Source organism: Poecilia reticulata, linkage group LG15, assembly GCF_000633615.1.
Source record: "Poecilia reticulata strain Guanapo linkage group LG15, Guppy_female_1.0+MT, whole genome shotgun sequence".
Taxonomy (NCBI): Eukaryota; Metazoa; Chordata; class Actinopteri; order Cyprinodontiformes; family Poeciliidae; genus Poecilia; species Poecilia reticulata.
In genome coordinates, this window is record NC_024345.1 from 10,204,919 (window position 1) to 10,231,446 (window position 26,528).

The 26,528-nt window shown below is 41.7% G+C and overlaps 2 protein-coding genes across 2 annotated transcripts in view; one reads left to right on the forward strand and one right to left on the reverse strand.

Annotated features, from left to right (window-relative positions):
- Positions 1-19,163, forward strand: part of sdccag8 (SHH signaling and ciliogenesis regulator sdccag8) — a 49,106-nt gene extending 29,943 nt beyond the window's left edge. The window contains exons 15-18 of the mRNA XM_008429169.2: positions 1,851-1,959; positions 3,902-4,033; positions 18,546-18,672; positions 18,923-19,163. Of these exons, the coding sequence (XP_008427391.1) occupies positions 1,851-1,959; positions 3,902-4,033; positions 18,546-18,672; positions 18,923-18,961 (407 nt within the window). The 3' untranslated portion in view covers positions 18,962-19,163. The remainder of the gene's footprint in view (positions 1-1,850; positions 1,960-3,901; positions 4,034-18,545; positions 18,673-18,922) is intronic.
- A 1,547-nt stretch (positions 19,164-20,710) lies between these two features.
- The window catches only part of akt3a (v-akt murine thymoma viral oncogene homolog 3a), a 63,834-nt gene continuing 58,016 nt past the window's right edge, over positions 20,711-26,528 (reverse strand). The window contains exon 14 of the mRNA XM_008429170.2: positions 20,711-25,583. Coding sequence (XP_008427392.1) covers positions 25,498-25,583 — 86 coding nt within the window. The 3' untranslated portion in view covers positions 20,711-25,497. The remainder of the gene's footprint in view (positions 25,584-26,528) is intronic.

The window sequence follows — 26,528 nt, forward strand, 5'->3', positions numbered from 1 at the left end:
TTTTAATTTTTATTATGTATCAACTGTATAGCCTTTTGAAACCGAGACATTTCGTTTTTTTCCTGTTTGTGGATGTTTGCATGAAAGTAGTTTCCCAGCTGAATTTAACTAAAGAATGAAAAGAACTGAATTTCATATCGTTATTTAATTGGAAAAGTCAGACTCAAATCATTTTTAGCAAAAACAAATCTCTTGCATTACTTCTTAGTGATTGAATTTGTGAATTTGCATGTAAAATAGAGAGTTGTAAAGAATCACCAAGCAGTGCAGTCTGTCAGTGTTTCCCTCGTTTATAGAGGTGGAAATAAGACCGATCTTTCCCTTTTCTAATTTTCCCTTTCTGATCAAGATCTACTATCCTGCTCATTTCCCATGCGTTCCTGCTCCACAACACCTGAACCAAACGGCTGAATTTCCTCATCAACATGTCATTCAGCTCTGCAGAGGCCTGGTAAAGAGTCACTGTAATGACTCAGGTGTGTTGGAGCAGCGATGGATCTAAAAGTCGCAGGATGGTCACTCTCCAGGACTGGACTTGAGCAACCCTGCAAACCTTTTAATAATATTCTGCTGTTGCATCATTTCCTCTCAGGAACAGATTGAATTTCTCATCAATGCCATTGGCTCTGATTCCATTATAAATGTCTGCAAAACATGGTCAATATTTCGCTAATGTCGAAAAATCAAAAATTTTTCTGTTTTCAATTAAAATCACACGTAAATACATTTGTTCATGCGGTTAGTCTTCAAAAATCTTGTTCTTTCCCACCGGTAGTAGCATATTTGTTGATCATATGACTTGTGTGATGCAAAAAAAGTGTCTCCATTGCAATTTTGCGAAAAACACTTCAACATTCAAAACCACTTCATCCACGCACAGAAAGTTTTTAATGTAAAACGTGAGGGTTTTTTTTAGAAATTGGCAAGTTTCCATTAAGCAAATTTCTTTTTGTAATTGAAACCTGAGTGGAAATGTGTGATGACACATCTGCAAGATCTGTGAGAAACCCTACGTTACGTGTTCCTCACAAAATATAACATAATATAATACAGCTACCAGTGACTGTCCTGTCGCTAATGCCAGTTTATTTTTAACAGTATTGCTATTCGTTTTAATTTAGGATAACAGATCTTATATTTATGGCTTTTCTAATGTAACTTTTGTAATGTGATTTTATACTGAATAACTGAGCCGTAAAATTTTAGACATGCATCGCTTGGAGTTCTGCTGCCCATTTTGAATGTTTTTTTGCAAAGCTTTTACCCGTTGATATTAAATTCAGTCAATTCTGATTTGACTTTAAAAACTGTATGAAGATATAGGAAGAAATTGCTAATGTATCTTAGCAATTATTTGTTAGGCCCTGTTGCACTTCCTGCTAATATTGATTCATACTTTAAATATGATTTCCAAACCCATTGACTCATTTAGATTAAAATATATATAACACAGTTACTTAACTGAGTTTCATTCAGCCTTCCTGTTATCTGCCTTATGTCTCGCTCTCTCACGGCCTATGAAGAACTGAAATGTCTCAAAATGTAGTTTTTGCTTGAACTGCTTTGTGTATTCTCTCCCTTCTGTAACATCTTCCCCACCAAAGGCTGCTGTGGTTATTAGATGCATGGTGCATTTTATCAGAAGCCACTTTTTCATTTTCTCCAAAGTCAGGAGCTTTCTAGCTGAAAATCAGCCAATTCTGTTCCCCTCTGGTATAAATACCGCTCACGCTCCCTGTCATGCGTTTGTTTCTAGAGGTTTTTATCAGAGCTTGAAGCAGGTGTCTGTATGCGACTGGTTTTAAAGAGGAAAAATAGACTAACTTCATCTTTTCGGCCATTTCCTCCAGTCGGAGAGATGGAGCATCTCATGGGTTCCCAGAATTCCCTGATTGGGAAGCTCAAAGAGGAATGCTGCAAACTTGGGGCCAAACTGGAAGAGTTGTCTCTTCAAAGCAGGTCAGTGCTTCCTCCTAAACATTTATTCCCTGAATTATCCTCTCATTTCCCTCCCCACGTCGCCTGGTAACTCGGCGGCAGAAACTTTTGTTTGTCATTTTGTTTTCTGTTTCAAGGGAACAGTTGTTTGTTCTCTCACTCGGCGCTTTATTCCCTCCGTCCGTTTGACGTCCGTGTCATCGTTTCACAAAATCATCATCCGCCCCGGCTGTCGGACAGAACATGTGAAAAAACTACAAACTGCTCTGCAGTCTGACCTGTTTTCTTGTTAACCTGATGCTACAATAGTCACAGCAGGCCTGCCCAGCTCTCCATCTGGGCTGCCCGCGTGTGTACGCATGTGTGTTTGTGTGTGTGTGTGTGTGTGTGCGCGTGTGTGTGCGTGCGCGCGCGCGTGCGTGTGTGTCTATGGTGTGTCTATGTACGAGCCTGACCCTGGGCCCAGTGTCCTGTCAGCTGTTGGAGCTGTGCTACACATTAGTCACATGACAGCCCTCAATCTGGCCGAGACAGACCGCACTGGCCTCACCAACCACAGGACACACACACACGCACACGCAGTCCGAAGTATGCACAGTACTTTCTTGTGGTACACTCTGTACTCCTTTTTGCGTATTATAAAGTAATATGTCTGTGTAGAATGTGAAGCTGCAGCAGAGCGGTGTTTGGTGCTGCAGGCTGTTTGCGCTCCTGGAGTCCAGGTCCACTCTAGCGGCTAAAGTCCTGCTGGACGGCTAAGTGAAGGCGCACCAAGACAGCTGCAGCGGGACGAGCAAATAAACTCATTATTTTCAGCAGTTGGTCTCGCTGATGTTGTGTTAATCAGACTTCAGGCTGCAGGTCTGTGGGATGTGGCTGAAGCTGATTTTTAAGGGTTCAAAGGGCATTTCTGTTATTTTCACTGCAAAAACACAAAATCTTACCAAGTGTTTTTGTTGGTCTAGTTTCTAGTGCAAATATCGTAGTGCACTTTAAATAACTTACAAGTAACTTTTTATCAGGATATAGGAACTTGTTTTAAGTCAGTAGTTGCACAATATTGATCAAGACGTTCTGGTTCCTTTGGTAGATTATTTCACTTATAACAAGACATTTTCCTCGTGTTATAAGTGAAATAATCTGCCAATACGAATTCAACACTAAGGAATGTTTGACTTATAATAAGCTCCTATATATTTCTGAGAAGTTACTTATAAGTTAGTTTCTTTCTTATTTCAAGTTTTACTACGATATTTGCAGTAGAAACTAGACCGAAAATACTTGGTAAGATTTTGTGTTTTTGCAGACTACAGCGTTTTCCATCTCCTGTTTTTACTCTCACTGTTATTGATAAACTTAATAAGCAGTTTTATGTATTCAACAATGTTACTTATATCTAAACAGAGTCTGTAGGGATATTAAATACATTACTGACTACATTAATGTGGGAAAAACACAAAAGTACACTTGAAATATGACAAAACTAACTCATAAGTAACTTTTCAGCAAAATATCTGAGCTTGTCTTAAGTTAATAATTCCTTAATATTAATGTAAAAAGTACTGTTTTCACTGTCATGTTACTTATAAAATGGGAGAAATGTCTTGTTATATGTTAAATAATCTGCCAGTTGAACTAGTGCGTTATTTTGATTGATATTAATGAATTGTTGAATTATTGAAGGAATTGTCAGCGTTTCTATTTAGCCAAGAAGTCTTACATTTAATTTAAGAATTTTCCAGGTAGTAGTAGTATGGAAAAGAAGAATAGAAAATGGGAACATATTTGAAATATTAGTTGTCAATTAATACTAACTTTTGATTTAATTAAACAATTCTGCACTGTATGTTTCTTTTTTTTTTTTTCTATATTTTATAGTTATTTCCAGCATGCCCTGTATGTACCTTTCCGTGCAGGACAGGGTGTACTTTCATTTGTTCATTGTTTGCATTCCTGTGCACAGGAGCGAGCTGGAACAGCTGGCTCTGGAGAAGCAGCACTCGGAGGAGACGGTGAAGAGTCTGAGAGCGCGCTGCTCGGAGATGGAGGAGCAGTGTGTCCAGCATGGACGCATGCACCAGCGCATGAAGGACAGGTGTGGCGATTCTGCGCAGAACGTTCTCACAGTCACTCAGGCTGAATCTAAGGCCTCGTTTCACATCCTAACCCGGTCATGTTCACATTTGCCGCGGGTTTTCTTTTGAAGGAACAGGATTTTGACTGTATTTTGTATGGTTTGCATTTGAGCGCGCAAATATTAAACAACTTTATTTCAGAAATAGGGCAAGGATCGAAAAATTATGGAAGATTTAAGATGCACACCTGTGGGTCTTTAAGTGACCAAAGTCTTAAAAAGCGACTCATTCAAAAGTGCAAAGGAACTTTTGCCAACAGATGAAAACAAATGAGAAACCAGGAAAATTGTAGAGTTTTTTTTTTTCAGCTGTATGAATTAGAGAATAACTCCTCCCCCACCTGTTGCTGCACACTCTTCATCATCTGGATGAAAGAATTGGCCACACTTTTGTTTTTGTTTTTTTTTGTTTTTAGCAGATGCAAAAAAAACAAAAAACGTGATGGTCATTATTTAGAAGCTCACAGCAGAATACAGGCTGGCTTGTTGTACTTCCTGTGCTTCTCTATAAAGAGCAGAACTGTGAAAAATAGGTGTCAGTAGATATTTTTCATATTTTGCTTAAGTTAGTGCATTAAAATAAAAGTAATTAATAGATAGTAACATTATTACTGTAATATTCAGTGTTTTATCATTTTAGCATCAGTAGGAATAATTGTTTCTTCTTTAAATACCAGTTTTCAATTAGATAGGTTTTGCGTCAAATACTTTTGTTAATGCATTGAAAACACGACACAGTGGTATTTTTTCTTAACAGCCTTTCATGCCTTAATTTATGAAACTCAGAAACTAGACAACGGTCATTAAATCGAGGCGCAAACTGAACTGTGTTATAAAAATTTATTAGTAAAAAAAAAAACATGGATTCTCATGTATTTGTATTTTGTCCTCTATCAGATTACTATTTCTAGTTTTAACGTGTTGAAGTTGACTTTTTTTTTTTCTTCCACTTTACAAAGCTGCAGTTAAAAGTTGCTCCGTCGCCACGGCGATGCGGGGGTCTCTTCCTCCTGAGTGCGGGGCCCAGTTGGTGCGTGTCTCGGCAGGGCGCCTGGCGTGCAGCCTGGCTCTGCCAGCGTGGGCGTGGGTGTGTGGGTGTTGTTGCCCCACTCTGCAGGATCTCTACCCCAGTGCGCCCCACCCCCCACCTCCACCATCACTTCCACGTTTGCACTCACACACCACACACACGCGCGCACTCGTGCACGCATTCACCATCACTGACACTACATATTGTCTTCCTCCCACCGGTGTTAACCTGCCGACAGTCGGGACGCCGCCAAAAAAAACAAAGTTTACCGAGTCACAGCTGTCTCCCGGTCGTGCCTGACTGTTTTTTTTTGTGTGTGTGTGTGTAAAAGGGAAAAACAATCTTAAGTTGTCACGCGCTGCAGAGCTTGAATCTTCTGTATATTTCCGTGCATATGCTGTGGTGGTATTTCTTTCCTGCCCGTGCGCGTGAGCCCGCGTGCGCGCCTGTGTGCATATGGGTAGTAGCTATTGCACGCTCTCAGGAGGGTAAGCAGAGTTGGATTCCGGCTGCCAAAAGTGGGATTGGCTGGGAAGTTGGCACCAAACTTCTCTCTTCTCCCAACTGAACCACGATAATCACTCTTGGCATTTATGAAGTTTTATTTTCTGCTTTGACACTCAGTTTGTTGATGAATCCTCCTGGTAGCTCAAAATCTCCAGAGTTCAGCTCTAGCGGAGGTCAGTTTGGGAGCAAGTTGCTGATCTGCTGACCACGTTCCTGCTTCCTAAGGTGTGTGTGTGCGTGTGTGTGGGTCTGTGTGTGTGTGTGTGTGTGTGTGTGTGTGTGTGTGTGTGTGTGTGTGNTGTGTGTGTGTGTGTGTGTGTGTGTGTGTGTGTGTGTGTGTGTGTGTGTGTTTGGAGGGGCTGGGGTTGGGCAGGGAAAGTAATTTGTTTGGTTTAAGCAGGAAATTCATGTAGTTTGGATTTGATTTTGTTGATTTGTTGTTAGGAGGCAGAGCAGAGATGAGGGAAAGCTTTTTATTGTTCCTTTTATTTGCAGATGGGATTCTGCCGCCTTTTAAAACCACAAATATTTTGTTTGCAACCGAATGAACAAAAAAATACGTACTTCTACCGTGTCTGTCGAACTGTTACAGAAGTCTCGCTTTTTACTTTGAAGCCCCTGAACTTTCAGATCTCTTTCAGCGCATCTGTTTGTTCACATATTCGCCGATAAGCTGGAACATCATATGGTTCTTTGCTTGCGCTGAACAGCAACGCAGGTTCTCCTTCCCTCCTGTTAGTGTACAGGTCTATACATCAAGTATTGTACGCTGCTCCCTGCGGGCCCCGGTTGCTCAGCGGACCCCCTGCCGTGCCGTTCGGGGGGTTAAGGTGTATGTGTTAACAATCTGGTGTAAGTGGGTTCACTATCCAGCGCCCCGCCCCTCCCCACAGCCTCTCCATCGGCCTGCAATCTGTGCTGCGAAGAGCGGCAACAGCGCACCACGCACAAAACATTTGGAAAATCAGCTTGATTTATTTTTACATGGGCAAGCTGATTGCCAAACTACACAGGGGTTTTAGCACACAATGTTTTGCTGCGCCACTTAATTATTTAATTCACTATTTCTGTGTTGCTGCCTCTTTTTTTTTTTTTTTTTTTTTTAAGTTGGAAATGAAGGGGACGGGAGGGGGGAAGAGCTCTAGCAGGACAGCAAGAGAGAGTTAGAGCCAGACGCTGCAAAAGGATTAATTCACTGTGACTGGAGATGTTTAAATGTAGATAGTTTATATTAAAGTACAGGAACAGAAGTGAACTTTTTTATGAGATTGATGTTTTTGATACTGGTTTCAGTTCATAAAACTAGAACAGATTTAAATCAGCTGGTGATTTTCAATTCAGTAAATGCATTAAATCTAAGAAGTCACATAAAAAACTGTTAAAGGTTTAGTGCGTATGTTCTGATGTATGTATTTTCAAAATTGCATTCAAAACCACTTCATCGATCACAGAACCCACGTTATATTATTCTCTTATTTTATGGCCGATTGTTGTTCACCAATAGATCAGCATTAGCAGAGAACAGGAATCGGGTATCGCCTTGGACAAATCTAATGAGAGTGTGTCTTAAAGACATTAAATATTTGTAAAATAATCAAATAATCATTTGGCACCCACATTTTTCTGAAACAATGTCTCCACCTCTCGGGTTTTAGCTTGTCAGGAAATAAAAAAAATCCAGGAAAACAGGACAGAGTTGATCCAAATGGACAGATATAGATATTCAGAGCCCGACTGTGTGACATGAACTTATTGTGTCTTGTCCATCCGTTTCACTGGTGACGCTAAAATTATGACAACTTCGACACATCTACTACCGAAGAGAAGCAAAGGTTGATTGTCTTGTTTTGCACAGATGAGCTGTTTTTGTACCTTGAGTTTTTCAAATGAAATATTTTTCATCGTTACCCCAGAAATACTACAATAGTTACACTATTATTGTGCAGCGAAGCCATTTCCAGAAAGATGAACATTTCTACATGATATGATCTGCTGGGATAAAAGTTAAAACTGAGTGGAAACAGATTCATTTACATCCACAAACATATTCGCTCCAGATTGCTCTTCGTGTCAATTTTTCTGTCATATTTCGGATCTAAATCCAGTTCTTCAGCTGCGCCTGCCCTCCTCTTCCTCACTTCTCTCCTGCACTCCAACTTTCTTCCTCTCTCCTCCTCCTCCTCCTCCCCTCGTCCTTCTGTACCGAACACCTCGCAACCTATCCTCACCTCACAGCTGTTCACAGGCTGTTTCACCAATTATCACGACGCACGTACACATTCGGGTCATACACACACACACACACTTATCCGACAGACCAACAGTTATTTAAGCTCACATAGTGGCAGCAGAGTGTGTTTGCCAGAGTCGAGTTGCGTAGAGGTGCGGTCTTATAAGGAGAGCAGCAACATATACGCAGATGTGCCTGCAGATCCACAGGCTTCGCTTGGCCATATGGCCTCCACCAAGAAGGATTGTGCGTACGTCTGGAGGAAAAAGTGGGAGGGAGGAAGGGATGGCGGAGGGATGGAGGGGCCATGTGTGGCAGGAGCTGTGCAAGCAGTTGTTGAAGTATGCACGCCTGTGGATGTGTGCGTGTGTTTGCACCAGAGGCTCCAGCAGATCGGCTAATGGAACAAATGGCCGCGGCGGGCCGAAGGAGGAAGGAACAGGCTTGCTGCTACCGCGGGCGGACGGCGAGCCTCGGGCGAGGGCTGCTTCATCTGCCGTACACACACACACACACACACACACCCGTTCTGCTGCTCTCCTCATTCCCACTCTTCCCCCTCCCTGTCCTCCTCGCTCCCTAACACACGGTGTGCTGCCATGCCCCCAGAAGCAAAAGGACGCTCCTCGCAAAACTTTTCATTTGCAAATGAAGTTGGCAGCGGCCGAGCAGAAGAAAGCAGGGCAGCTTTCGTTTGTGATCCGAGAGAGGTACAGATAAACAGAGGGATGATGAAAGAGTGACAAAAAAAGCGGCCCAGTTTTTTTTTTTTCGTTTTTTACTGCTGGTTCTGATTCCCTTTATGCCGCAAGTATTAACGGCACTCCTGTCACCGTTTTTAAGTGCATTTCTCAGCTGCATTCTGAGAGATTGCATGTTTTTACGCTGTCTTTTTATTTTTTTGCAAATTAAAACCTCTGCAGATGATCTAGAGAGGGATTGTTCAGCTGTTAATGGTTAGAAAATAGCATCAGATTTGAATGCATTTTTAATTACGCATTTAATGTCCTTCATAAGGATGTTAAACATCCGTCTGGACTGTGGGAGGAAATACACTGCAAAAACACAAAATCTTACTAAGTATTTTTGATTTTGCTTGTAATGAAAATATCTTAGTACACTTGAAATAAGAGAAAACTGACTTACAGGTAACTTTTCAGCAGGAAACAGAAGCTTTTTATTCAAGTAATGATTCCTAAATATTGATGAAAATGCACTAGTTTCATTGTCAGATTATTTCTCTTGTAACTAGTCATTTTTAATCAATATTAAGGAATTATTGACTTAAAACAAGCTCATATTTCTTTCTGAAAAGTTACTTGTAAGTTAGTTTTGTCTAAGATATTTGCACTAGAACCTAGACCAAAAATACTTTGTAAGATTTTGTATTTTTGCAGTCTGTCAGAGAGAAAAAAACAAGAATAAAAAAAGATTTGTATTTACCAATTTGTATATGTTTTGCTAGTGGTGTGATCCACCGATGCACAGAGAAACCTTCACTTCCCATCATCTCTCTCTGCGTCTCTCACATGCTTTGCGTTCTTTCCTCTGGATGGCGCTGGTCAGTCGTCTTCCTCTTTCATCTCTCCCATCTCCGCTCTGCCCAGCTGGCTTTTGTAGCCAGGAGCGACCGCAGGGCAGCCTGCTGAAAGAGCATTGTCAAACGGTGGCTTTACAGCTCACACACACACACGCATACACGCATGGAGACGCACAGATTTGCAGCTCAGATGTCGGGCCGTAGCCAGAGGCTCACAAGCTGGAGCGTTAACCACGTATAGCGACACATCTAGAGCCCCAGTCGCTGACACTGAGGCAACTTTGTATAAATATAAATGGATATTTGGGGCAGTAACACCTGTCCTCTCTGTCGGAGGAAAGAAGTGAAAAGAAACATCAGCAGAAACGCTTTTTATGTTAAAACACGAGACATAAAAGGAGCGAGCTGGCCTCGCAGCCTTGACGTTAAATGGGGAGATTCAGCCGCCTGCAGCAGGTCGGTCACCTCTGTCAATACAGCAAAAATCAACAAAGTCTGAGCCCATCCAGGGCTGCCTGAGCCGCCGTCGTCAGATCTCTCATCCCTCAAACTTTCCAATCAGGCTTAATAAAAGTACCAGCCAAGAGCGTTTTTATTTCACGCTGCTTGATCTCGTGTCGGTCGACGCTGAACTCCTGCCTGGAAATGTTAATAAACACAGGAGCTTCTGGCTGCAGCAGGTTGTCAGGCCAGACGGATAAAAAAAACCCAAAAGAAAACAATTTCTTTCATTTATCATCTTGTGTTCCTAGTTTTTTTTTTGTGCTATTGATGATAGAAAATTGTATTTTTTTATTTTTATTTTTTACAATATAATAATCTGTCTAAATGTTGGAGTCCGAATAAAAATAAATTATGAAAGGAATAAGACATTGTGTGACAAAATGATGGGGAAACAGTAAATGGAGCACGGCAGCAGGAGGTTTGTGAGGCCCGCCTGTTTTGTTTTTTTTCCCTCTCTCTCTCTCTCTTTAAGCAACATGTAAATCACCCTGCATGTTAAAATCAGCTTTATAGGTCGATGTTTCACATATATGGAGCAACATGTTCACAACACATTTTTTTTATATTTCGTACCGTCGATAAACCAGTTAAAAAGATTATTGTGTGAACTGCTTTTTATAGATTTCCATCTCAAAATCCTCAAAATGACATAATAAAAGTTACTTCAATTAAAAGAACAAACTAGCACATCGGACGCCTGTTTGTAATGCTTTTGTTTTATTACAACAATGAAACATTTTAGAGTAACTGCAGCCTGGTAGAAATGAGGCAAATGTTTGTTCTCATTCGTTTGTACAGTGGCGAATAAGTAATACAGTTTACAGACTTAGTCAGGAACTATGATTGAACAAAACAAAATTCAATTTAATATTGTGGAATTTCATTGTCTTATTTTACTGAAAATAACCAGCTACATATCGTCAACAGTGGAGATGAAAAATATTACATCTGGGAAATGTGTTTTTTTTTAAATTATTATTATTATTTCTTTATTTTTAGAAGACTTTATATTAACACGTTAAACAATTTCAGATGGGCTGACATGTTAATGTGTGACTAACATCTGGCGCGTCAGAGCTGCAACAAAAACTGTACGAAAGCGGCGCGTTTGGCACAGCTGGAGAACAGCTGGGAGCCGCGAAATAAATGAAAAACAAGACCCGGTTTGTGTTTGTCTTTTAGGATTCTAATTTTAAACATTAAGATAATTGTTTTGTTTATTTTTTTTCATATACGAGGAGAGGACAGGAAGGGTGGTAAAGAATAATTTTGCATGTTAGAAAGTGACGGGCTGCGTTTAATGGGAGCAGAAAGGCACGATGTGTGTGGCAGCCTCATCCTCCTCGGTGTCACCAATCGCGCTCTCGTGTCAAATGCGCATGTTAGCGAGAGCAACAACTGGCGTGACAGGTTGGTGGAGAAGACGAGGGGCATGGCCTACAGGCAAACACACACACTCATGGTGTACAGTTGTGTGCCAGCCAAGATTTTGCTCGAATGCTGGGGTGTGAGGGTGGTGGGTCTGAGTTTGGGTGAAACGTTGATGTGTGTGTGTGTGCGCCCGCGTGTGTGTGTCAGCTGTAGCCGTCAGGCCTCTGGCAGCGTTTCTGTAACCAGGCGAATTGAAGACGTCTGCCTGCGTTCTTCACCCCCTCTGGACAATTAGGCCCCTCAAACAAACGGACATGGAGCTTCACTACGTCAAATATCTGCTGCTTAACGAGGCTGTGCTTCAGTTTTACACCTGATTTCCGTTTCATTGCTAATCTTCCCTGTACCCAAGCTTAAGGTGGAGCGCCCCGTGTGTCTTGTTGCACATCTTGTTCAGACCCAGAACCAGTCTGGGTCACCAGTGTCCAGGCGGCAGAAAGTCACGGTTTCAGACGCTCGAGTTTTCTGATGAAATGCCACAGATTGTGACTATGAACCATTCCCCTCCCTCACCTATTGCTGAACATTTCCACTACACTACAGGCACATGCCAGTTGGAAGTGATGTACCAAGGTTTTAATAAACTGCCTTGTGTTTGTGTTGCATTTTAAAACCTCTTGACGTTTTCTATGTTGGCATCCCTCTATCTTAACGCCATTTAAATCAGAATAGAAATAAATTGTCAGAATGACTGGCTGAAATCAGGTGACTCCATTGTTCCTGTAGTTACATAAGAAACTAATTTGGCTGGTCAGAAATATTTCCAGCTGCAACAAAGTGCAGACAGACATAGTGTGAAAACCATAACTCATCGCTCTTATCGCTAAAACAACAACTAGCAAGCTACACATTACGATCTTGTTAAGCAGCTGACTGGAGGCTCTACCGGAGCAGAAAACCTGGCTAATTAAGCTAATTGTATGTGTTACTCTGAAAAGAGCAAAGCAGCAAATGTATTCTGTACTCGACTTAAAAACTGATTGCTGTTCTAATCGTTTCTTTAAGTCTGCGTGTGAGCATGAAATAATAAGTTAATATTGCAATAATGTTTCTACAAATTATTAATACACGATTTACAGATAATTGTAGCCTTTCTATTTAATTTAAGCAGTATTATGTGATTTCAAACAGCTTTTTGTGTAAATGCTGTGATACTATTGAGTATGGACATGCCACTAACATGGATATTGACCGATATTAGTCATTTTTTAAAAAACGTCTACGTCTGTATTGGTCCGATAAATCGAACTGCACCAACATTAACAGACGATATTTATTTCCATCTTGCTGCTGTTTGTTTCTGGAGGGGAAGTGGAGCAGGTTGGTCACATGGTATTTGTTTGGTCATGTGACAGTGATGCAGCAAAGGATTGTGGGAGTTTGACTGAAACAAGGAAGCAGTGACGTGGTTCTTCTCCTCAAGGTGTCAAAAGCGTAGCGATATTGGTTCTCCGAGACAGCAATATAAACATCGGATTTCAATATCGGCCCAAATTTTCATATCAGTACTTCCATAAATACTAAAGTGGTTTTTGTAGTCAAGGTTATCATGCAGTTAGAATCTCATACTGGCCTAGAAATGATTTAGTCTTTAATTTTATGGTTACAAAACCTCCTTTGACTCGATGTTTATATCGTCTCCCCGGTTGACCTGCCGTCTTACTTATGAGTCGGATGAGTGTTGCTGTAAAAGCAGCCAGCCGCTCACATGGAGCTGCTGAGTGACAGACCTGAACGCTGCTCGCAGATCTTCTGGATCAGTGTTTCTCCGACGTGGCGTTAGCACTTTCCCTTCAGACCGTGCCTGCAGGACATATGCTCCCACCTGTAAATAAATATGCAAACAGACAAACAAACACAACAGAGTTCAGACTCTAGCTGTGGGCTATGACTGATACACGCCACAGAGAGGTAGGTCTGTGTGTTTGTGTGATGTAATTAAGCTCCTCGGTTGCAGCAGTCAATAGAGAGCGCTGCGGTTGGAGGTGCAGAGTTTGATTATTGGGCCGTCAGGGGAAATTACTGCAAAGTGCCTCCCAGCAAAACTTCCTTCTCCATATCTGCTGGAGAGCTAAACACACACTTGGGCTACGCTCAAACAGCAGGCGAACGCAACCCAAAACCGCTTTTTTTCTTTGTTTATTTTTTTGGCCCAAACGCGACCTATATCCGTCTTTTTCACCGCAGTCTGTACGGTCCAATCTTTCCGCTCTGCAAAAAAAAATCTGATCTGTGCCAATGTGGTAGTAAGTCGGATACGAATCTGGTTGTTTGCAAAATGTCTGCAGTCACATTTTATCCAGCTTTTATGTCATTGATGTGAGACGTGAATACTGTTCACTTTGGGGTCTTAAATCCGTTCACACACAAAAGTCTCATTGCGGTCGGGTTTAATTAGTATGAGCAACCGTGCAAAAAAAAAATCGGATTTTATAAAAAAATTTTTTTTTTTTTTTTTGTAATTGAGCATCAAGACCTGCTGTGTGAACGTGGCCTTGCAGGCCGTTTCTGGTAGGATTTTTCTACTGATTTCAGTGCAGATTGAAGTGAATCGTTGGCTCCAGCAGGTGGTGTCGTTTCCCCAGGTCAGGAAGGAGGCTCTCCCCGTGTGACCCCGAACTCTCCGCTGTCCGGCCGGCAGCAGACAGCAGCAGGGCAACGGCTGGAGACCGCTGCCTCTCCGTCTCTGAGACCGCATATTGTCAACCCTCATCTTTCACCGTCCACAGACCCCGTCAACTCAGTCAATCCGCAAATCCTTCCAAGCTTCCAGCCCTCCTTCTCACTTCCCAGCAGCCAGCTGTGTGTGTGTGTGTGTGTGTGTGTGTGTGTGTGTGTGTGTGTGTGTGTGTGTGTGTGTGTGTGTGTGTGTGTGTGTGCGTGCGTGCATGTGGATTAGTGAGGGGCAGTGTCTGCGCATTAGGCTGTATTAAGCCCTAATTAAAGAGTGTGCCAGTCGATGGAGGCCAGTTATTGGATTTGCTGCTTTAGCGGCTGGAAGGAGCGCTACTTTAATCATACGCGCGCGCACACACACATACACGCTCGCCTTGCCTCTCGGGGGCAGAGCACGAAGGTGAGATGAGGTGGATTAGAGTGAGGCCAGAGGTTGGCATCTCTCCGCTCCGACAAACACGGCGCGTTTTGTCGTCTGCGTAGCCGGGTCACAGCTTTTACTCACCGCATTACATAAACCTTCAGCTTACAACCTGCGGCCGGTTTAAACATCTCAGGCCACGACCTGACCGACTGATTTACTGGCTGGGCTGAGACGGAGCCTACCGGCCTTTTACACAGCCATGTTCACATTGTGTCACGTTACCTCAAAGTGTTCTTATTGGGGTTTCATGAGATAGACCAGGGGTCTGCAACCTTTACGATCCAGGGACGTATACAATTTTTACAAAAAGACGATGAATACATTTGAAGGTCAGTGTGTAAGACTGACACGATGCCGTCATATGCATGACATAACATCTGTCATGAGCATGAAGGAGTCTTCATGAATGTTTATGACTGTTGTCGTGACGTATAATTTGAACTATTGGGTAAATAATGGCACTTGTGTGTGGTAATGCTGCGTCTGCCTGTATTGAGGGGCTGATCAGACTCCTTACAGCTGAAAATCTTCTGCATAAAACCAGAAGAAGAAGTCGCACTGTGATCCTCGGCGACGGCAGATTCTGGTTCTGTTTGTCTTGGCAGGATGTCGTCTGGTTCACTTCGGAGGAATGACTTCCCAGACTGACAATAAATCCTTTGTTGCAGTGTCACATTTATCTCCAGCAGAAGACAAAGTGTAAAACTTGTCTTGGCGAAACGTTTTCATGCATCTCTCACCGTGTCACAAACCCAGAGCGGATTTTACATCCCGCCACTCGTCGCGACAAATTCTCCGCAACGAGCTTCTGGAAGTTTCTCTTTGATCGACTGGCAGCGTCGGGTGGATTTCTGTGCTTCGGTAAGGGGAAGCTGTAACTGGATAAGGACTGACATTTTCTCTGTGTGTGTGTGTGTGTGCGCGTGTGTGTGACTCAGATTAGCTTGGTGGTGTGGAGCTGAAGGCCTGCAGTCGGAACATTCTCAACACTTCCCTCATCAAACCTTTACAGAACAACAGGCTCTGTTTCTGACCTTTAGGCTGATGTCTGCCGCTCTTCGTGAGCAGAACATCGCTGCTTTGGACTCTTTCCGTGTGTGCGTGTGTGTGCATGATGGTTGTGTGAGGTCGTGCTGTGCAGTGGCGTAGGAGGGAGAGGCAGAGTGGGAGGAAGGAGCGAGGGGGCGGCTGGTCAGGACAGCTTGGAAGCCGGCTGCAGGAGCGCCAGGCGGGGAGGAGGGTCGCCGCCCTCGGCCACCAGGAACCGGACAGAGCCGCAGGTCTGGGATAAAACACTCCCTCAGGCGGAGGGCAGGTTAACGCTGAGAGTGTGTAAGGAGGATGATGCTGAAGAAGATGTGTGTGTGTCGGGGTCTCCAAATGAAGAGGTAGAGGAGGATTAAAGTGGAGAGCATGCAGGGCCTGGTGAGGGAGGGGGAGCAGGGAGCAGATTGTGTAGCAGAGTTGGGATGTTCGCCTCCTCCGTCTGTCACACCGAGGCAGGGAGGCGGGCCAGCCGCTGCCAACATGACCAGCAGGGTAGGGCCGCTTGCCCCAAGCCCAAAACCCTCATCATCCTCCTCTTCCTCCTCCGTAGCTAACCATCTTCCTGGCTGCTGCCATTTGAACCTGAAGCAGTAGATGGCTTGGCTTCCGTTCTTTAAAGGGGATGCGTTATACAAGATTCAGCTTTTGTACTACCATTTGATTCTCTACTGATTCTGAAAACAGCTAAACACCTACATAATAATAATAATAATAATAATAATAATAATAATAATAATAATAATAATAAATAAACAGTTGTTTTCTGGCAACAAGTTAATGATTTTTTGTTTTTTGGTGTCTGGAAAACAAGCTGTTTCAAAAACCTTCGTAATGTTGAGTCATAATCAGCAGGCAGCTAGCAACCAAAGCGGAGCTCTAGCGCTTTTGGACAGCAGCTGGTTTTACCTCTGCATGCGGTAAAACCAGAAACAACTTACTGCATTCTTGTTGGTTGTGCAGAAGGCACCACTTATGCTTTTCAAAGGTGTACAGTTGTATAATTGCACACCTGTTTGCAGCCTTTTTCACCTGTGAGCGTAAACAGAGAGTTGGGGGGAGTAGGGAGAAGTGACCAGAAACGGCATATTTGGATTTAAAGTGACAGAATTGACCAGACTGAAATCTCATTATCTAAGAATTACGTAAGAATATTGTGCAAAAAAATGAATGGTGTTTTGTATAGCCCATTAACCTCTCCTATAACCTGTTCAATAGTAAATATTGTTGTGAATATGAGTCATTTAGCCTTTTTAATGACCATCATAAGAAAAATGTAGGGGTGGTAAATGTTTTTCTTACCTCTGGGTGAGCTTGGCCAGCTGAGGGCTTCCCTGTCTCTTTATAAGGAAGTGTGTTCATCGATTCTTTATAAATGGGACTGACTGACTGACTGACTGACTGACTGACTGACTGACTGACTGACTGACTGACTGACTGACTGACTGACTGACTTCAACACTGAGCTGCTGGTGGGAAATGTTCAGGAAGATTCTTTCCCCAAATACATTATTTTTCCAGCCTTGCCCTTCAGCCACAGCTGAAAGACACACACACACATGCACACACACACACGCACACACTCTAATCCCAGTGAGCAGTGAAAGGGTTCATTGTCTGCAGGAGCTGCTGTCAGAGGGGACGCACTAATTGGGATGTTTTGGTGAAACTACACACATTCCTCCAGCTCTCTTTGTAAAAAAAAAAAAAAAATGCATTTTGGACCGGAAGACTTAATAGATGACTAATAAAACAGTTTTGAAATAAAAGTTCATATATGCAAGCATTGGACATCTGTAGTAATATTCATATTTTGTTTGCTGTAGCAGCTTCTGTCTTACTATGAGCCCATCATATTTTATTCAAAATATCTGCTTGCTTCTTAGACTTTCAGCTTGAACCGTTTCACTCGCCGTTTCGTTTTAGGGGTTGGAAATAATGTGCTTTTTTTTTTTTTGTCACATTTTTGCAAAAATTTTATATTTTTATTATAAAACCTGAAAATATGAATACAATGTTGGTTACTCAAAATGTCCAACAGTAGATAGTCCTCAAAAACAAGAAAAAGCCTCCTTTCAAAAAGCAATGTAACATTTGTGACTTTCAACAAGCTTTTGTTTTGTTTTCCTTCAGCTGAGCTGAGGGTAAAAAACGGCTAATTGGATCGTAAAGTTTTAAAACCTCTGAACTAAATTATCACTTTGTTCTTTTATTCTTTCTCAGTTCCCTAACAACAAAGGTTTGTCAACTTTAGCAGCTTAGTTTTTTTAACCTTTCAGAAAATGTTTTTTTATTTTACTACAAACATCTTCCACTCTTAGCGGATTCTTCTTCTTCTTCGTTTTGATTCCTCCAGCACTTCTTTTCCTTGGTGGCGAGTCTCATGCAAACTGCTCACCTTTCACCTCTTCACACAATCCCAGAGCTTTCGGTTTGATCAAAATATTTATCCTGAATCGTAGAAGGTATTCTCATCATCTGAAGTAAGTTGAACTGAGATAATTAGTTTTTTATCTAATTGCCTCATGTACATCACTAATGTTTCCTTTTCCTAAGATCATCGATCAACTCCTGCTAAAAGATGCTTTCTTTACATGAAATCCTCCATTAGCTCCATCATACGATGACGATCCATCTGACTAGTCTTGATGTTCACCTCCTCCGTCTCAAACACATCTGGCCCACATTTCCTCTTTCCACCACGGTGCCGTCATCTCCTCGTCAGCAGTGTTGTTTGTTTGATCAACACAAAGTCCAGTGAAATTAGAAGCTCTTTGTGGATCCAGCTCCGTTTCAATATTTACAACATTTGGTTTTATATTCGCCAGGAGAGCCGGTTATTCCCCTGCTCTTCCAGTCAGCCCGTGTGTGTGTGTGTGTGTGTTTTAGCATTTCTTACCGTGTAAGGCCCAAATACTACAGTGAGGATCCACTGCTTCTGATGGAGTCCAAAGCCTGTGGAAGTGCTGCTTTAGGGTTATGGGTTAGAGCCCTAAGATGTAGGGTTTTAGGCTGTGTAAATGGAAGTCAGTGCTAAGTCTTTGTGAAGATAGAAAGTCATACTCTGTGTGTGTGTGTGTGTTGCAGGTTGCAGCAGTTGGACCGACACTGTCAGAGCAGCGCCCAGCAGGTGTGTGAGCTTCTGGCCAAACAGAGCCAGCTGATGCAGGAAAGAAACGCGCTTAGTGAGGAGATGCAGAACCTACGCATCGAGGTATGAACACACACATACACATGACAAACTGATCACTAATTAAATAAATCTGGAGTCGACTTCACTCTAAGGGAAGAAGTCAAAGTGTTGTGTTGGGGGTTTTTTATGCCACGTTTAAACTAATGAACTATCTGGTTGTGGATTTGTGGAAGTTTTCTTTATTCTACTTTGCATCATTACCTGATGAGCTGTTCACACACACACAGTATGTTGGTGTTAATCATTGTTTTTGTTTTTTTTATCTTTCTAGTTACCCAATCTGAGACGAAATGAAACAGTGAGCACATGAGCACATTTGTCCTGGCTCTTCTTCAGACTTTTGGAAAGGACAGTTTTTCTACTCTATTCCCCATCAGAATGTATTTTATGTAACTTTTACTGTGAATGATGTGTTTAAGTTGTGAGGTATCAAGGACTAGGTAACACTTTATTTGAAGGGGGGTGAATAAGACTGACATGACCCTGTCATAAACACCTGTGATGAACATGAATAAGCCTTCATTAATATTTATGACTGTTGTCATAAAGCGTCATTCGGTAAATTATGACACTTTTAATACAAAGTTGACTTTATTCAAAATGTCCTTGTTATGACAACTTGACATTAACCAAGAAATCATTACTGATATAAATTTGTTATAAAAGTATTACTGATTGCACTTTAGAAATTAGGTATCTTTATGTTATTAAAGGTGAAGTTTAAACAGTAATGATTTCTTGGTTAATGTCAAGTTGTCATAACAAAGACATTTTGAATAATGTCAACTTTGTATTAAGTGTCATAATTTACCAAATGACGCTTTATGACAGTCATAAATATTCATGAAGGCTTATTCATGTTCATGACATGTTATGTCATGTTTATGACAGTGTCATGTCAGTCTTATTCACCCCCCTTCAAATAAAGTGTTACCAATGAGTGCTCAACATTAATAAAACCCAAAGCAACACTTTTAAAATGACTTGATTTGCTTTTCTTATCGTGTTTATGGGAGTTTGGGTTATCCTGTTGACCTGTGAAATTTATCAAATATTGTTTCTACTGCAAACAATCTCAGAATTTGTCAGTCAAAATTTCCCTTCAATGTTTGCTTTTGCGCTGTAAAAGCACAACGGTGTTACAATGGTGTTCACAGCAAAAAACAGATTAGAGACAAAAAGCATAATGATGGACAGTGGCCGCTAATCCAGTAGTTCATAAAAGTGATGTCTGTATTTCTAAATGAGAAACACATTTGTTTATGTTTAATCTACATTTATTTCACTGCAACTCCCAGAAAACATGAGCTGAATTATCAGTCGTTTCAAAACAGAGGGGAGCTAGCATTAGCCAACTCCTCCCCATGCAAAGATCCTCTCTAAAGGTGAGATGCATTTACTGAGGACTTTGTAGCGTATATGTCATGTCATATACTCTGCAGTCAAACAATTATCTGAAACATGTGATACTGATGAACCATGTTTTTTATATGTATATATTTTTTTACTTCATACAACTGGAAATATTCTTTTGCTCATGAAATTTTTTATTGAAATTTGTTGGCTTTTGTATTTAAGTGGAGAATTGTTGATTACATTGTCAAATATGGAGTTATGGGACTTTATAAATGTAAAAGAAAGGTACAAATAAAAAAAAATCTTGTAGCACTCTTGGACTGACAAAAGCATATTTTTGTCAATTTTTTTAAATAAATGAGATTACATTCAGGCCTCATCATATACAATAATTTACGAGCAGTCTAAAAGTTTCCCCCTCTTAAATGTTAGTTTCAGACATTAAAAGCTCCCTTGTTCTTTCAGACCTGTTTGGCAATAGCACATATGCAAATTTGTAGCTCTGACGAGAAAACATCAAGTTTTGAGAGACTTAACACCAGGAAGTAAAGATTTACAAAAATAAACCAAACTGCAAAAGTTGTGTATAATTCAATTTTGCACTTAAAAGATAGAATTCAATTCCCCTACACTCGTTTGATAAGAGGGCACAGAAAATAAAACACCCACCCATTAAAGACAAATGAAAGAAATTCACCACAGCTCAGCAGATTGACATAGTGCTTTATTGAAGCCGTCTGTAAGAAGGAAAATAATGTGCATCCCTATCCGATACATCTTATGTGTAAAAATACTAAGGATGTACAAAATAATAATAATAATAAAAAACAGCTCCATGTTGATGGTAATGTGTTGTTCTCACATCCTTGTGGCCTCTCAGGCCCAAACCACGGCAACCTGACGGCATGAAGGACAGAAAGGCTGCTTGAATCCGCTCTGCTGTCATTTCCTGTCTCGGAAACTCGGCCTTCCCTCTCACTACTGTTCAGCTACAGCGTGTAATGGACATGGCGCTGAAGTACTTATACATGTTTGCTGTTTCTAAACTCAATAGATGACTCTCATGCTGTTAATAATCAGGTTGACAGAGGTAAACCGGGGGGAGGAATCTGCTGCAGAAAGGAAGTCTCGTCTCTTCGGTTCAATCCGTTTCAAACACGAGCCCGCTTCCTGTTTGGCAGCGGCGCGGCGAGCATCGGGTGCATTTTTAGCCGACGTCAACGAAACGAGATTGAACGCAGAGCAGCCGAGACGCAACGGGAGTCGGAGCGGTGGCGTTGGGAGACGGAAGGTACAAACAGCAGCAGCTTTCGGACGGACCGCCGGCAGCGCGGCGTCCCGGATTTCACACGCCGTTTGGTTCGATGATGATGATGTGATGGTGGTGAGGGATCCGGTAAAGCTGTGAGGAAGCAGAAACTGGCTTTCTGAGACGTCTGCCACGGTAAGGGGGAATCCCTCCCCCCCCCACTGATTAATATCGATAATACTCTTCATCATCTCAAGTCAAGTTCTTCGCGCCTGACCCCAGAATCCACCCAAACACTGAGAGTTGGAGGCTTACAGGAAGAAAAACTTTTCAGTGCAATTAACGACCAACGTTTGGGTTTCTAAACTGCCTCACCGCCGGCCGACTTGCTGCATTCAGCCACGTCTGTCAAATCTGGACATCAGAGCCGCGTCAAAGCCAAATGGTTGTATCTGGAGATTTGTTTATTAGTTAAAAATCGTCGTTTATTTTCTTTAAAAACATAAAAAAAGCTAAAAATCTTGCTTTAAAGCAGGGCTGAATCAAATTCCTCTGAATCGTATCAAAAGTGATGGGATGCGAAAAGTGCTGTGTTCAAAGCTACAAAGCCGTATTTTCATGAACTCTGGTCGTTGTTTCTTTTTTTTTTTTTCCTAATGGTTTTTGGCGTTAACATGTTCGCACACAGCTAGAACTCCTCAGCTGCTCGCCGACCTGAGTCAAGTCAAAGCTGAAATCCTTCCAAATACTTGAGAGCGCTTCCTTGAGCCTGTCAGGGGTGCCAGCTGGGTGGGATTTGGACTTTTCCCGGCTACCAGACAGGCCGCGTCGATCACACACACACGAGTATTTTTCATCGGAGTTCAGAGCGCCATTTTGACTCGGGGCTGATGGACGGAGGAGAACTACAGCATGCAGGCCAGCGCCGTCCATTTTTTATTTATTCTTTTTTTTTTTTTTTTGCTTCTTTTCCTTTTTGAACTTTCTGCCATAAAGCGGGTTTGCTAGCTATTTGCAGTTTAATGGTAGTGCAACAGTAAAGCATATGGACTTAAGAGCAGCAGGAAAACAGGTAAGGTTGTGTGTAAGACGTACCTTTAAGCAAAGAAAAAAAGAAAACATTTATTTTTATAACAAAAAAAAAAAACATGACTACAACCTCGCCTTACTGCTAAAGGCCCAAAACAAACAAACAAACAGACAACAAATAAATTAAATAGAAAACAAATTCAAGTTATCCAAAGACATTCAAATAATAAATATATTGGAATAACGTGTTCTCTGCCTCAGAGCAACTCCCCTGATACACTCGGTGTGTGTAAGCCAGATGCTAAAAACACAACAGGTTGTCTTTGATTTTTTTTCTTCTTCTTCTCTCTTTTAGACTCAGAAGTTTTTGACCTTGTGAATGAAGTGAAACCATCAGGCTTCCCCAACAGCGTTTGGAGACAGAGAAATCCAGGGGAATTTCTAAAACCTTGTCGGTCTGGAGGACATGACGACGCAACAACCGCAAACACACAGAGTCCAGACCGGAGGAGACGGCCCGGGCCGAAGGGGTCAAGGGTCAGGGGTCGGTTTGTCATCGACATTCAGGTAGAGGTGCACCGGTCAGAGGTTTGTGGCCGATTTCAGATTCAGACAAAACAATTCGTCTTTGGCGGGGTTTGAAATATTTACTGTCGTTAGCTAATGCTAATTAGCCCAGTTAGCATTTATAAAACAATCTGCTCCTAAGAGAAGGATGACTAACAGTCAACACTGTTATGGTTTGTAAATTAAACCATAACATAAATCCTAATGTAATTTACACTTCATGGTTACTGACAGCATGTTAGGCTATTATAATCTGTTTTTAAGCCAAATCATCTTGTTAAATGATACATTTCCCATAACAAAGGAGCAAGTAATGAATAACATAATGAGAAGGCCATGATATTGAACTCCAAAACAAATCACAACGGACCAGTTTCAGAAGCACAATCTGTAGATTTAAAGGTGACGGGCTGAGCCATTGAGTTTCTGTTGTTAGTGTAATAACATCTGAATTCCTTAACCAGATCATCAACAAACAGAAGTGAATGTTGGAAACCTACCCTACTTCTAAACACTGAATGAATATTCACATTCTGGATGTTTTGAGACTTTTAAAGTCATTAGCAACAGGACTGAACCGCCATAGAACCTACCGTTTCATTCACACAGCTTAAAACATCTCACACACTTCCTCTGATTTCCTTTAAATGTTTCTCCTGTCCTGAAAACAGCCAGTTATGAGTCTTCTTTCCGTAACAACTTCCACAGGAAGAGTGTTACTGTTAACAAGCGATGCATTCACTGACTGGAAAGAATCTGAAAACCGCCTGTTTTCAGTCATACGCCGACTTCTCTGTGAATCTCTACCTAATGATATTAGGTAGAGACAGACTAAACTCGTTCTTCTCTTTTCTCGACGCACTTACACATCACCCTTCACAATCTGAATTTAGAGCCTTCCTCATTCTCCCTTTGATCCACTTCCTCTCTGAACGCCTCCTCGGCCGTCACCAAACACACGTCTAACATTAAAAATCAGGGACATTCAGGTGACAACGTGAAACCGATAAACCGTCTTCAGCGTGTGCCGTCTCCTCTGGCCGTCACATTTTGGTCACAGAACAACACAAAACCTAAAATAAAATAAAATAAAAAAAAAGAAATGGAGCAGGAAGGCTTTCTGCTTTCCCTCCGACATTCTTGAGCCATTTTTGTTTCTTGAGGTGCAATATTTCTCTCAATCTTAAGAAACAACAATATACTTTTAATCATGTAATAACAATAAAAAAGGTTAATATAAAACCAATGTGTAGCGCAATAAATAGAACATATGTATATTATAGCAACTGCTGTGATTCTTGTAAACTCACATCTGCTTCTGTTTACTTCCTCACAGACCGTGTCGTTTTAAAATCCGCAGAAAACAGTAGCTAAGCTGTTACCTCACTACATCATAAGTGATCACATTATAAATCATTATTAATATTGCATCCCCCCCCCACTCTAATAACAGTCCCTTTCCTATATCTGACATTCCGGATTCACCGCTAAGAGGTACAGCCGTGTGGATCCCAAAGCCGTGATAACCGCGAGTCACAGTAAAGCTGAGAAAGTACCGTTTCAGTTAAGCTTTTCCCTTTTTGGAAATTTAAGGTAAATTCAAATAAAAGAAAAAAGATAAAGAAAAAAAAAAAAACTTCAGTTGGGAAGGGGAACACATTCAAACCAGCTGATTTTCTCCAACTTTCACTTCTTCTTGCATTTCCGCTGCATTGTTGATGACGCAGTAAAGCTAACTGTATTAGCCGGAGCTTCATCTGCCTGGACTGCTGTGCTTTGAGTTGCGAGAAACGGAAAAACCCATGGTGATCATCGGTTGATGACATTTAAGAGCAGCAGAGTAAAAGGTAGCAGCTGGACGAGCATAGCTTGGGGCGTTTAGCTGTCGCCTTGGTAACGGTTAGCTGGAGGTGTAGCACCGGATTTCAGTAGTAGCAGTAGAAGAAGAGCGGTACCTGTAGTCGTTGTGGTTGTAGTTGAAATAGCAGCAACAACATCACTTGCGCTGAGCAGCACCTGAGTCAAATCCTGCTTGACGACATGAGGGAGGGAGTGTGTGGGGGCCCCCCACGCTGCTCAGCCCGTCCCGGAATCACCGAAGCGACGACGTGTCGCGAGACACAAACGTGTCTCCGAGTTTGTGTTCGCGAAAGCCTGAGTTAACGACCCGCCATGGCAGTTTGGGTTCCAACAACTGAAAGCGCAGTATCGCAGATACGAACACTACCTGAAAGCTGCGCCGGCTAAGATCTTAGAGTAGTTTGGGCTTCTTTTTTTTTTTTTTAGAGCAACAGGTGTCAAAGCACAGCAGGGGGCCGGTGAAGCTCCCGTCGTTAAAGGGTCGTTAAAAAAAAAGTCAACCGATCGTGTGCGTCGCAGTTTAGAGTGCAGGAGTGAACTCTAATTTTGCCTCGAGGTTTTGACCTCTGAAGAGATTCACAACAAGAGAGAGAGAGAGAGAAAGAGAGAGAGAGAGAGAGAGAGAGGAACAAATAAATAAAGTAAGAAGCAGACTGAAGAGAAGGAATGGAGGAGAAAAGGGCAAAAATCCTTCAAGTCTGGGTTGGTCCGAAGCTGCGGGGTCTTCGTGTCCCACGCTGGCGGCCTCAGAGACCAGCTGTGACAATGTCACCGTGATGGACAGTTCATTCTCGCCCGCTGGCCGAGTACGAGAACTGCGGGAAGTGCGGTCGCCTCTCGTTGTCCAGACAGTCCATTCCATCCTCATCGACTAATGAGGGGAAGATTCACAAGTAAATAATGTCAAGAATATTTGCACTGAGCTTTTGTTTTTATATATATATATATATATATAAAATTTTAAAAGCGCACGTACAGCGTCCTGTTACAGTATTCATATAGCCTTCATGACATTTTCACATTTTGTCATGTCACAATCACCTACTTTAATGTAATTTATTGAGATTTTTCTCTAAATAAAAGTTGTGCACAATTGTAAAGCAGAAGGGAATTTATAATGATTTCAAAGTTTTCTACAAATGTAAATCTGAAAAGTGTGGTGTGCCTTTGTTTTTAGCGATATTATGCTGTGGGCATCTGGAGCTACAATGGAATGTTTTGGATCACGTATTAGAATGGAACAAAGTCCAGACCTATTTAGAAATCCACGGCAAGACAGAAAAATGTATGTTTCACACAGTCCGAGTCAAAGGTGAATGTTTATATTTTTATTTATATGAGTTTTGTTTTTCCTTGTCACAATTATCCACCATGTTGTGTTGGTTTATTGGATAAAATCTCAGTAAAACACATCTAGATTTATGCGTTGTCACATGACAAAATCTGAAAAAATGTCAAAGATTTCTTTTTTTTCTTTTTTTGAAGACAGTAATAATATTCTGTTTTTTTTAAGTGGTGAAAAAGTAAACTGAGAACAATTCAATTAACAAGCATGCATCTGATGTGGGAAACTCCTGCAGTGCTGTGTGAGCTGCAGATCACTCATGTATAATTCAGTGCAGAACACACTGAAAACAGCAGCATGTTCTTAAAAGTGTGTACAGAGAAGTGCTAGTGGCCGGAGGACTATCAGAGATGCACACATTGATTATTTCTTCATGCAGTTATTTTGAAAACAGGAAGTACTGTTTCTTTCTTTTTTTTTTCCTCGTCACCTTGTCTAAGACTGTACACCAGGGAGGATCAGAAAACATGG